Source organism: Gopherus flavomarginatus, chromosome 6 (assembly GCF_025201925.1).
Source record: "Gopherus flavomarginatus isolate rGopFla2 chromosome 6, rGopFla2.mat.asm, whole genome shotgun sequence".
NCBI classification, from domain to species: Eukaryota; Metazoa; Chordata; order Testudines; family Testudinidae; genus Gopherus; species Gopherus flavomarginatus.
Window position 1 is genome coordinate 136,594,906 of NC_066622.1, and position 13,822 is coordinate 136,608,727.

The 13,822-nt window shown below is 43.0% G+C and overlaps 1 protein-coding gene across 3 annotated transcripts in view; it reads right to left on the bottom strand.

The window, feature by feature from the left end:
• The window catches only part of SUFU (SUFU negative regulator of hedgehog signaling), a 115,434-nt gene that overhangs the window by 49,996 nt on the left and 51,616 nt on the right, over positions 1-13,822 (bottom strand). For all 3 annotated transcript variants that reach the window (XM_050958147.1, XM_050958146.1, XM_050958145.1), the window contains exons 4-6: positions 10,598-10,740; positions 8,806-8,891; positions 5,592-5,664 (exon numbers count right to left, since the gene is read on the bottom strand). In XM_050958147.1, the coding sequence (XP_050814104.1) occupies positions 5,592-5,664; positions 8,806-8,891; positions 10,598-10,740 (302 nt within the window). The remainder of the gene's footprint in view (positions 1-5,591; positions 5,665-8,805; positions 8,892-10,597; positions 10,741-13,822) is intronic.

Below are 13,822 nucleotides of genomic sequence, written 5' to 3' on the forward strand. Positions count from 1 at the left end.
GGGAAAGTCATTCTATTTATAGGCAAAACTGAAGCCATCTCTAAAAGTTCCACTAAACCGGTACAAATTTCTCAGCACTGAATAAAGTCAGGTTCCCCCTTCCCTTGCTAACATCCTTCAGTGGTGCTACCAACGCCTCTGCTTCTATGCATTCCTCAAGGACATCTCAATAAGAGCAAGAAGCCTAGCAAACTGTGAAGCAGCAACTTCAGGCATTCAGTTAAAGAATGGTTCTTCAAGTGGTACATACACACTCCAGTATCAGCAATGACGATTCCTTATCTCTACCTTAGAGCTCTACTCTACTAGGTGCTTAGCGTACTCAACTCCCATTGACTTCCGTGGGAAACTTGGAAGCACTCAGCATTTTGCAAGATCAGTCCCATAACAAGAAGCATCTCTGCTAATCCCTGATGTACCTCTGTCACCCACACTCAGCTGCATATGCTGTAACCCACAAAGCAGCGTGGACTGTTCTGGTGATTGTGAGATGGATTCAGAGCAGTCCAAGATCCACACAACTCAGTTGGAGGCAATCAACGCTGCTGAGTATATATATAGCTGTCCTCTTAGGACCTAAGTTCAGCCCTGGCTTACCTGGGCACAATTCTCAATAACTTCAAAACAGCAAGCATGTCTGCTTATGCCCGTGGTGCATTTGGTCCCAAGCCTGGCTAACATGTAGTTGTCTGGAAGAGGTTGGGAACCATTGCGCTGAAGACAAACCTCCCCTTCCACACAAGACAATGCAATCTAAACACAGGCTAGACCCCTCATTAGTTACTGGGCAGCTGGGCATTACCAGCTCTCAGGAAAGTGGCGAGGTTTTCTCCTGAGAAACATTTCCAATCACTGTCAACACCCAATGCAACTTCAGCCTCCACACCCCCATTCTGAGCATGCAGCTCACTAAGGCCCATCACTTGCTGTATGTGTCATAGAATCATAAAATATCAGGGTTGGAAGGGACCTCAGGAAGTCATCTAGTCCAATCCCCTGCTCAAAGCAGGGCCAACACCAACTAAATCATCCCAGCCAGGGCTTTGTCAAGCCTGACCTTAAAAAACTCTAAGGAAGGAGATTCTACCACCTCCTAGGTAACCCATTCCAGTGCTTCACCACCCTCCTCGTGAAAAAGTTTTTCCTAATATCCAACCTAAACCTCCCCCTCTGCAATTTGAGACCATTGCTCCTTGTTCTGTCATCTGGTACCACTGAGAACAGTCTAGATCCATCCTCTTTGGAACCCCCTTTCAAGTAGTTGAAAGCAGCTATCAAATCTCCCCTCATTCTCCTCATCTGTAGATTAAACAATCCCAGTTCCCTCAGCCTCTCCTCCTAAGTCATGTGCTCCAGCCCCCTAATCATTTTTGTTGCCCTCTGCTGGGCTCTAATTTTTCCACATCCTTCTGTAGTGTGGGGCCCAAAACTGGACACAATACTTCAGATGAGGTCTCACCAATGTTGAATAGAGGGGAATGATCACATCCCTTGATCTGCTAGCAATGCTCCTACTTATACAACCCAAAATGCCGTTAGCCTTCTTGGCAACAAGGGCACCTGTTGACTCATATCCAGCTTCTCGTCCACTGTAACCCTAGGTCCTTTTCTGCAGAACTGCTGCCCAGCCATTTGGTCCCTAGTCTGTACCAGTGCATGGGATTCTTCCATCCTAAGTGCAGGGCTCTGCACTTCTCCTTGTTGAACCTTATCAGATTTCTTTTGGCTCAACCCTCGAATTTGTCTAAGTCCCTCTGTAACCTATCCCTACTCTCTGGCATATCCTACCACTCCTCCCAGTTTAGTGTTACCTGCAAATTTGCTGAGGATGCAGTCCAGGCCACCCACCAGATCATTAATAAGATATTGAACAAAAACGGCCCCAGGACTGACCCTTGGGCACTCCACTTGATACCTGCTGCCAACTAGACATGGAGTCATTGATCACAACCCGTTGAGCCTGAAAATCTAGCCAGCTTTCTATCCACCTTATAGTCCATACTTCCTTAACTTGACACACATTAAACATGGGCCTGGCACGGTACTCAACACAGCAGCAGCCGCTTATGCCTGCACAGCCCTCTGCTGAGTCTCTGTTCTGCAGCACGGCAGGAAACATACATTCATCTGCTTCTGTATGCACCTGGGCAGGACAGGGGCAGGAAATGCCAAGGATGTAGACTGTTTATACCCAAATAGATCAATGACCCAAACAGAAAAGGGAAAGCACAGTCAGAGCCTGATGGGAAAAAAGCAGTACTTCTACACCTCAGCTTGTCATGGCTGACTTGCGTGTCAGGAAGTTTGGTTCCCACCCCGAAACACACACTTTTACTTAGAACCTCTATGAACAAAAATGTGGGCACTAGGGGGCACCATTGTGCAAAGAATAGTCTAGCACTGTCTTGGCATGGAAAGCACTGACAGGCAGAAACTAAATATTACAGACAATCCTTTAAAAGTAGTAATCAAATCTTGCTAGCTGGAGTGGAAGAACAAAAACAATACCGAGGTAGAACTACACTCCCATACCTCAGGTTGGGACCTTTTCAGATCTTGTCAGCCCCGGTCAGCACTTCATGGGAGGCCAGGATAAAAGGGTGCTGGAAGAAACAGCTTGTGACTCAGTAAAGTGGCATCCTACCCCTCCCCCTACCAAGTTAATACTGAACCAACACTCCAGCTTGGGGTTAACCATGATGAGCTGCTGGTAGTGCTGTGGAATACACAAGAGGTAAAACTGAAGTTCACTTGGGCTCATTCAACATCCTATGGCATTTCCTGTATGAGTAGGGGTGTTAATCAGGCCCGATTCCTGTTCGGTTCATTTCATCCTGCCTCTATTCTCTATAGATTCTAACGAAAAGGATTCTTTACAATCTGCCATAAGCTTCTGTGTAGTGTTGCTTCCACTGTTAAACATCCATGTTTCAGCCATGAATTTCCATGGTAGGAGATCATGTATCTTTCAAGGTTTTGTATTAGTGCCTACTACCGTCAAATCTGAGCACAAAAACCCCACACATTTGTTGGATTTGTGGAACTATGTTTCCGTCAGATTTTGATTAGGGTTTTAAATGCACATTCCCCTGGGGAAATAAAAAGAATATAATTTGGTTTTATTATACAAGCTTTCACATTAAAGATATTGAATAGTTACGTAGGACAATTAGACACAGATGTATGGACCATAAGACAGATGGTAGCTAACGTAAAACCTGTTACATTGGGCCAAATCTTGAGTTCTTTACTAAGGCAAAATTCTTACTGATGTCAGAGAAACACAGAATTGTTATAATGAATCGTATCTATGGCGCAGCTAGTCCAGTATCTTGTCTCTGACAATGGCCAGTAACAGATGCTCCAGAGGAAGGTGCATCAGGATCTTTTCCTGATCTTTAGTAGTTAGACTGGCTTAAACCCTAAAGCCTGAAGTTTAATATCCTTTCAAATTTTGTTTTATAACAACTTTCTTGATAGCCTTGAAATCCATGCATCAGAGGGGTAGCCATGTTAGTCTGTATCCACAAAAACAATGAGAAGTCTGGTGGTACCTTAAAAGACTAACAGATTTATTTAGTCATAAGCTTTTTGTGAGTAAAAAACCCACTTCTTCAAATGCATGGAGTGAAAATTGGAGATACAGGCATAAATATATATTGGCACATGAAGAGAAGGGAGTTACCTTACAAGTGGAGAACCAGTGTTGAAGGCCAATTTGGTCAGGGTGGATGTGGTCCACTCCCAATAATTGATGAGGAGGTGTCAATACCAAGAGAGGGAAAATTGCTTTTGTAATGAGCCAGCTACTCCCAGTCTCTAATCAAGCCCAAATTAATGGTGTTAAGTTTGCAAATGAATTGTAACTCTGCAGTTTCTCTTTGAAGTCTGTTTTTGAAGTTTTTGTTTTTGAAGAATAGCAGGATTTTAAAAGTAGCTATTGAATGTCCAGGGAGATTAAAATGTTCTCCTACTTCCTATTGTATGTTACCATTCCTGATGTCTGATTCGTGTCCATTAATCCTTTTATGTAGAGACTGTCCAATGTACATGGCAGAGGGGCATTGCTGGCACATGATGGCATATATCACATTAGTAGATGTGCAGGTGAATGAGCCCCTGATGGTGTGGCTGGGTCCTATGATGGTGTCGCTAGAGTAGATATGGGGACAGAGAAGGCAACGGGGTTTGTTACAGGGATGGGTTCCTGGGTTAGTATTTCTGTGGTGTGTAGTTGCTGGTGAGTATTTGCTTCAGGTTGGGGGGCTGTCTGTAAGCAAGGACTGGCCTGCCTCCCAAGGTCTGTGAGAGTGAGGGATCATTTTTCAGGATCGGTTATATATCATTGACGATGTACTGGAGAGGTTTTAGCTGGGGGCTGTACATGATGGCCAGTGGTGTTCTGTTATTTTCCTTGTTGGCCTGTCCTGTAGTAGGTGATTTCTGGGTACCCGTCTTGCTCTGTCAATCTGTTTCCTTACTTCCCCAGATGAGTACTGTAGTTTTAAGAATGCTTGAAATCCACATTCAATTTTGTTTTGAATCTTTCTAAATTCCTGGCCTCAATGACTTCCTGCAGCAATGAGTTCCACAACCAATCACATGTGTGAGAGTTTTTTTTTTAAATTGGTTTTGAATGTCTGACATTGAAACGTAATTGAATATCCCCTTGTTCTTGAGTTACAAAACAGAGATAAGTTCCCCATCCATGTTCTCTATACTATGTGGATTATATACCTATATCCCCTCTTATCATCCCCTTACTAAGATAAAAAGCCCCAATTTTTCAATTTCTTCACATACGAGTTTCTCTAAGCCCTTGATCTCTCTTATTATCTTTCTTTGAACCCTTTTCTAGCTCTGCAATACTCTTTCTGAGATGGGATGACAGTACTGTCCACACTATTCCAGACAAGTCCACACCATTGATTCACATCAAGGCATTGTAAAATTTTCCACTCTTTTCCTTAGGTACCTTAACATCTTGTTCGCTCTTCCCTCTAAAAAAAGCTGTACATGCAGCAGAGGACTTCAATGAGCTGTCTACAATGACACCCTTTCCTCAGCTGACAACTTAATTTAAAATCCTGTAAGGTGGGAGAATTTTTTACCAAGACAGTATTTGGACAAACTGAGTAAGGACTTCAGGATTTGGCCCTTCATCAACAACTGTAGCACCTTTTATCTTGAAGGATCCTAGAGCAGTGTTTCTCAACAACCAGCCCGTGGAGCAGCGCTGGTCTCTGAGATCTCCCTGATACAGTTTAGGAAGGTAGCAAGCCGGTCCCTGGTATCAAAAAGAAACACTGTCCTAGAGCATTTTACAGCAATACTTAAAAGGAATCAATCCATTCATGGCTGAAATGCAGACATCTCTAAGGTGGAATGCAGTTCAACAATGCACAGCAACAGTAAGCAGATATATTCAATTTTGTGCCTGGCAACAGTTAATCATGAGAACTACTTTTCCTCAGACAGAAGGTTAATGGAGGACACAGGAATTATCCCTAACTAAGAAGGACTGTGGGAGGATCCACTTGAACGAGTAGTTCAACTTCACAGAAAATGGGAGGGGCTAACTAAAGACATACTTGCAGATGAGGATCAATCTCAAATATGGTCTCTCCTCTTCGCATATCTGTTATCAGCCACAGGCCTCCAGCACTACAAAGAAAGAAAGGCAGTGAACCAAAGTTACTCATCCTGACCAGGAGCTCCCACCATTATGGTGCTTAATCAGAACAGGTGCCTGGACGAAACAGGTAATGGACGGACTTCTTGTAAGACCCAGAGTGCCCCGTGACCCTTTAAATCCAAGATTACATAATGAAAGTGCATTATACTGCATGGTTGTGCTCAACACTACTCAGCCTTGCATTGGAGACTCTCTCCTATTCTTGAATCCTGCTTAAGTTTTCCAAAGTTCAGAGCTGCTGCACAGCTCAGGAAGACAGTTAATATGGTTTGATCCCATTTACTTTGCAAGACTGAATTAAGTTTTAGCCTTGCTAGGCACTGAGTTGTAACCAAAGTAAAATTTCAGTGTTTACATTTAGGCTAAATTTAATAAGATCATTGCCCAAATTGACAAAAATATTTAGGTTAAATACCTTTGTCAATCCATCCTAGATCAGCAGAGTCACATTCAGTATCATAACTAGCTTCCTATCGTGGCTAATGTTCTTACATTTTGCCTGGTTAGTATCCACAGTGCACATAAATGGTTCAGAGCAGGCTTAGCTTTTGTTAGCAATGAGGGTTGAAAGGCTCAACACCTCTCCTAGCAGAGGTGACGGGAGAGTTTATTGCAAAAAGAGGCATCCTGAATTTTCACTTTGGGTCACAAGCAGCATAGATAGTCTACGTCAGTTTAGAGCTGTATTTTTGAACTGATTTACTAGAATTGCTGCAAAAGCTCATTTGCTCATCGAATATGTTATTGAAATCAAACACCTCTTCTTGCCTTAAATGTTCACCTTACACTTTCCTTCTACACTAGATGTTAAAATGGTAAAAATTAGTATTTCATATTTTCTGATATGTATTCGTGATCACTGGTTTATCATATCACTTTGGGATTGGCAATTGTTAACTACAAGATGCTATTCACTGCAATCTCTGAAAATTGTGATACTACAGATGCAATTCCTGGTTACCTAAAATCAAGGCAGCTTTTGGCTTCAAAACACAGGTATTTCTTGGTTTTTGGCCTATCCCTGGAGATACATTTGAAAGAAATGCCCATTCTAGTAGAGCTGGTCAAAGAATTGCACTCTTTGTTTTGTCTTTTTGAGCATTTAACAAGGAGAATGAAATGGCTCCACACAGACTTTAAGCAGTCAGGGTCAGACACTGTTTCAGTGTCTTGGGGTCATAGGAAAAAGGCTTGCATCCATGCTAAAGTTTTCCTCCCTGGGGCATCCTCAAGGACTGTCTGCCCCTGTGCTGAGAGGAAGGGTTCAGAGTGAAACAGAGATATCAGCCTAAATCTGGACTCTCTCAGATATCTAGCCTGGACTTTTGAAAATAAAGCACTTTGTTGGGGCTAGAAAAGCCTGAGAAGTTTAATGGAGCCTTGGCATGTGCATGCAAAAACATTTAATATAAAACCTTTTGATCTATTACTGTACCACAACACCTTCCTCACCTTTAAAGATATGAGAAAAACATGTGACTAAAACATCCAGTGATGTGTAGCCTAGCCAGCAAATACGGTAACAGTGATCTGCTGCTAATTCTTATATCTTTAAAACCACATCTTTCTTTGCCCAACACTGACTTGGGTTTTTGCAAGACGGAAATTACACAAAACCAGTCTTACTAGGAAAATAAGTACCATTCCTCATGTGAATTAGCCCACCTGATCGGACTCAATAGTTCATTTATAGAGATGCGGTCCAAACTTTGCTAGTACTCTAACAAACTAGGCTCCTTCCCTCTTATTTTGAGCTGTATTGAAAGGTCACCTCAGCAAATTATTCTGGCTTAGCATCTGGTTCTTTTAGGAAGAATTCATGAGAAAATGCCACAGGCATAAGAGGAAGGAAATTAAAAGTCGAATGTCTCATTCTACAGTAACTCCCCACTTAACGTCCTCTCGCTTAACGTTGTTTCGATCTTATGCCCCTGCTCAGTTACGGAACATGCTCCATTTAAAGTTGTGCAATGCTTTGCTATAACATTGTTTGACTGCCTGCTTTGTACACAGTTGGCAACCCCTCTATCAGCTCCCCCACACCTAGGGTGACCAGACAGCAAATGTGAAAAATTGGGACGGGGGTGGGGGGTAATAGGAATCTATATAAGAAAAAGACCCAAAAATCAGGACTGTCCCTATAAAATCGGGACGTCTGGTCACCCTACCTATGCCCCCCTCATAGCACCTCCCAATCGCCAGAAGACTCCATGGATCAGCGCCTTCTTCCTCTGCACCCTGTGGCAATCAGCTGGCTTGCCACGTTCAGGAGAGAGGGGGAAGGAGAGAGGACTTGGCGCGAAGGCTCCCACTCCCTCTCCGCCTCTCAAACGCCACAAACCAGCTGATTGCTGTGGGCAGGAGGGAGAAGCGAGGACTTGGCGCACCTCCCCTCTCCCTCCCCTTCCTCCTGCCCCTGGCAATCAGCTGGCTTGCAGTGTTCAGGAGGCAGGGGAGTGAAGGGGGGGATGAGCAAGGACACAGCATGCAGAGTAAAAGGGAGGGGGAGGCGAAGAAGAGATGGGTTAAGGGTGGGGGTTTGGGGGAAGGGGTAGCGTGGGTGGGCCAAGGGTTGAGTCTCCCGCCCCTGGTGCTTGCAGAGCAGGGGAAGCTGCCGCTGGGCAACATGCTTCTCCTAACCTACAGCACCTTCAGCCTCCTTGTCTGCCTCATTGTCTCCAGTGCCAGTGGACTGTCTCTGTGTGGGGTAAGGCAGGGGCACCTCCCAACTATAATACTGTATGGGAAAAAATATTTCCCTGGAACCTAAGCCCCCCATTTACATTCATTCTTATGGGAAATTGGATTCGCTTAACATTGTTTCACTTAGAGTCGTAGTTCTGTTCCTGAAAAATGCAACGTCAAGTGAGGAGTTACTGTACTCTATTCTGAACAAGTGGATTCCCACATCTCAGACTCTGTAGGTAAGGAAAGAGTTGCACTGAGCTCCCACCTTCCACAAAGCAAGTTTAAATAAACAATCTACACGTTACAAATAAAACACAAATGACAACATTGCCTCCTGTTAGGCACCATTTCTGCCAGGCTGCTTGGGGTGATAAGCATTTATGAGCACTTGCTTCAGAAGTAAGGTGGGGCGCTGTACTTACACGGGCACAGTCCGAAGCAGCTCCAAGATCCCCTGTCCGTTCCACTGCTGTGCTGCATGCAGCTCCTCAGTGCAAACCCCAACGATCTAGAGCAAGAACAAATGGACTAAACACAATGCAATAGGTGCAAACATACCGAGTGCCAATGGAGTGAGTGTTGGCTGGGTAAGATTCGGGGGCGCGAGGCTGTTCCTTTAAGCTAGTTGGAGCTATAAAACAAGCCTGGGCTTGTGCAGAAGAACTACTATCCAGCCTTTAAGCTGTCGTTCACATGAGCCCTCATGGCCCCCGCCCCTCTGTTTCAACTTGCCCCTCCTACATGCCCTACGACAATCAAACTTTAAAATAGGAAAGTATCTCATTAATTTCTTCATTTTCATGATAATTTTTTCTTAGGGATCAAAACAAAACCACAACAATAAATCATCATACAAATGAAGGGGAAAAATAAATGCTCTCCTTGGGAATAGGGTTGGAGGGCTGGATCCATGAACGCAGGGAAGTGGGCTATGCACGACAGAGGGATAGGGGCTGCAGAGCTGTGAAGAGCAGAGAGTCAGCTAGGAGCTCTATTGCTTAGCCTTGCTCCCTGGTCCCCATCTCACCCAGGACCACCTTACTGATCCCCCCATTATCTATCCCTTCCCCAGCCAGTCTTCCTCTTATACAGTAAAGCCCAAAAGTCAAGTTTTAATCTGACAGACTTCCTCAGGCCCACCACATGGGGAATCCCTGCTGATGAACTTTGCAGCAGAGTTGCAAGCTGTGGGTCTCTGATTACATGGGCTTCAACTTTAGGCTTCGCTTGGTCTCATCCCTGACCCACTCCCCATTAGTAGTAGGGGATACGAACAGGAAGGGAGCTGTTCCTACAGGAGAAGCTGCTCCCTGTAGCATGGGAAAAATCGAAGCAGCTGGTGGATCCAAGCAGCAGCTAGTTTTACTGGCATAGCTCAGTTAGGATCTCCTGAATAAGGGGAAGAACTGTTTCAATTTAAAAAATTTAATAAGTGATCTAAGATGTGAGCGAGAGACATTTGGTGAAGGGGGAAGACAGCCGATTAGCTAGAACCCAAAGAAATGAGATTCAGGGCTATGTTTCAAGGAGTCTTTTTTTAAAAAAAATGTTTCTTTTGCACATCAATACTTTTCTTAAACATTAGCTTGTTAGATGGAAAATTTCACTGGCCTCCGAAGAGTTTTTTGGATCAAATTTGCAGACTAAAATTCAACCATTAAATATGCAATTAAAATTCAACCAATAAGTGTTTCCTGCTCTAGGTGCAAATCTCAATGCAACCTTAACTACAGTGCCACCTACTGATGCTCCTATAATATTTTAGATATAATAAGTATTTTTGCTCACTGTGTTTTATTTTCCCATTGATTATCCAAGTTTTATTGGACCAAATACATATTATAGTTCATTAAATACCTGGCTGCATATTTCAGTGGGTCAAATTACTTTTCTATCAGCCCCAGAAAGGACACAGCTCCATTCCTGATCTGAGAACTAGAGTGCACAGGATGATACCTCCTGGTTATAAGCAAAAGAAGAGTGAAAACCCAGGTAAATCCCATCTAAAAACCTGCTGTGACTCCTCAGTGACAAAACCTCTTGATCATCAAAAAAGCTGCAGGAAGAAAGGTGGAAATCAGACAAATAATCATTAAGCCGAAAATGCTGCAGAATGTTGCTATTTATCATCAGAGAAGAATGTGATGTCAGCTCTGTACGGTAAGTATTACTTCCCAGAAAACAATGACCAGCCCAGCCATTACTTTTCTATACCTGTAGGAAATTAACAACCCCAAAAGGGGTCTGTACTGGTTGCATTTGAGGATCTTCAGTCAGCAACATATGCTGGATTCTGGATTCACTGTTGTCCAAAGGACTGTGCCATGATACATGGTCACCACTACAGAAGGTATTTTCTGTGGAAGAGGAAAAAAACAAAGATATTTAGTAATAAAACTGCAGCCAGTATCCACCCATGCTGGGTCTTTGGTCTGCAGGAACTCATCCTTAGAGAAGGAAGGTTATTTAGCTAACAGTAAGACACTTGAATTTACACTTAAAATTGATCTGTTTCTGATCACAGACCTGCTACAAGCACAGTGCTCTGGACTGACGACCACCACCACTGGAAGACAGGCTAAGAGCATTTGTCTTGCTTCCATCTATTATTATAACCCATTTAATTTCTCTTGGAGGGACATACTAATGAGACTATAATGAGACAAAGGCATCTAGCTATATTGTATGATTACTGAATTGCAAATCATGGCCATAATGAACAAAAAGATGCCAAATGGCAGATGAAGTTTATCATCTGCAGAAGTTCATAGCTAGGCTTTTACAAGTCTGGCAAGAAAGCTAAAATCATTTTCTCCTGCAACTACATGTTTTAACTACTCTGGTGCTGCAATTTGAATTGCAGAGTGCCCTCTCATCTCACTCCACAATGATGGAAAAGCCTCTCGATGGCTATAAACTTCACTGTATGCTGGGATAACTGCAACAGATTAGGATCCAGAAATTCCTCCTTACCCTTCCCTGCTATGAGTGTGTGACAATTTCTCTCCTCTCCTGCTCAGACAGAAGAGGAGGAAGAGAGAAGATTAGCTCCATGCACTGTATCTGACGGCTGTTAGGCAAGGTATTCAGGGGAGTGGCACAATGGAATCTGTTTATATAGGAGAGAAAACTTCACAGTAAAGGTATGACGCTTGCTACAATCAGAGTGAAGTACTCTGAAATGCAATGACACAACTCAGACATTTTCACTTCAATATTAGCAGGTTCCCCTGTGAATGCCACCAGAGTTAATTCTGTACATTTTGTAAATTGAGAACCCTGTGTTTGGTTCTCATCCCATGCTTGTAGTTCTTGGTACTTTGACAGTAGGTACTAATTAACATTCCAGAGACCAAGTTCCGTCCTCTAACGCAAATATGGGGTTTCCAATCTAGTCAGTGGATATGGGCACTGTGTGCATGCCTGTGAAATCACAGTCTATCACACTGCCTTCCCTTTCTGTAGGAATGTTTTATAAAGCCAGCAGTGTCTCAAAGGTAGGGAGCCTGCTGTCCTCACAATGGAATGTTCTAATGTCACAGTTGTACCAGAGGTGAGAGGAAACATTTTCCTTTAAAATTAAAAATCACCCAGAACACTAATCCTGCAGAAAGGAAAATGTGAATGGTTACTTTAAAGTACTGTTCCATCTGGAATACTGCCTATGGGATCAGAGCGTGAGCCCGTTCAGAATAGGGACGTTGTCTGCTCTGAAGTTCTCTCACCCTCACTATTCACACACACACACACACACACACACACACACACACACACACACACACACACACACACCCCTTTTTGTACCATTAGTGGTATCCCCTCCCTACCGCACCCTCCAGCTGCATGACCACCATTCTGAACATTTCCTTTGAAATAAATATCTGCGTGGCCGACCTCTCAGTTCTTATTCACTGAGCAGTCCTGCCGACTTCTATGGCACTCTTTGGGTGGGCATGAATTAATCCTGTTGAGTAAAGGATGTTTGCCTGTAATTGTGTCATCAGCTAACATTAGACAATGATGGATTAAAGAGCTCTGGACTAATTTACTGTGGCAATTCTTAGTTTCTCCACTAGATGTCCCCACTGTTTATTCAAAAGTTTAGAAGTCATCTTTTACAGTTGCGTTTATTGGACAGCTGATTTATTTATTTTTTTTAATCAAATCAAAGTGAACTCCAAGTACCAAAGGCAACTTGGCCAGAGAGGTTGGGTGTGGAACAGAAGTGTTGTCATAAGTAAGGGAAAAGATTTCACATGTTCAAACTAGAGAAGAAAAAAAGCATCAGATAAGAGCTGCTTAAAAACAGTTTAACACTGTACATAATAAATTAAATGCCCTGAACTCTTCAACTGAAGGGAATGAGGGATACACATTTTAGTGCATGGCTCTCTCACCCCTTTCTTTTAGAGTTACTGAGACAACAACAAGATTGTAAAATAAAAATTAAGTAAGATTTCCAAGTATCAAAATTCAATACATTTATTTTTAACTACAGCTTGAAATAGTGTTTACAATTTCATGAAAGATCCTTCCAATATTTTCCAGTGAGCCAGACGATTAACTGAGATCTGGCCGATTAACAATTTTTTTAATGATAAAAGCCTTTTGGTCACAGTTTTCAGGCATTAAACAAAGCCACAAAAGAGCTCATTCTTGGGCCCTGTCTTTATGCCACAAGATTTTGCACATCAAATGCTCACTCAATTCTATGCTGATCGATCGCTAAGTTTCACTGCTGGTACTGCTTCTCCTGGGAAATCCCAGTCCATTTAGAGCAGGTTTTCAAATGCAAATGTCTCTGCTGGAAACCCACCTGTTTATGTCTATTCGAACTCTGAACACTTGGAAAATGTTTTTCTCTTTCTCTTCCCCCTCACCCCCCTACCACAAAATTCACACTGACTGCTTAATTAAACCACAAAAAACCTAATGTGCAAATAACATGATCCCCAATTTAAAACCCACAAGAGCCAGGAAATTCAGAGTTCAGCCTTGAAACTCCGCTCTTAATTTACTGCACTGTAATTGTAGCCCATGCAAGACAAACTCTTGTACAGAAACCATCGCTATACCTAGGCAAGTCTGAATTAGAGAAGTTTCAACAGCGTGAGCCAAGAAATTATAGGAACAAAAGAGGGCCAGATACATCATCTAGGTCCACTTCCTTGTGTGGAGGTAACAGCTGACACGACCGACCGTCTTCCCTGGCTGGCCCCCTTCAAACTTACCACATTATGAAAAAGTGCAAGAACAATGAAAGTCTTTATTTGTGAGAGTTTAAGATGGAGAAGATTAAAAAAAAAAAAAAAAGCCCCACACCACACCTAGAAACTCCAAAGCTTGATTCTCCAATCAAAAGTTAAATTAGATTCAAACAAAGTTTTGGCACAGTCACAGTCGCATCAGAGCGCTCCCTACTACCCAAAACCTTAAAAG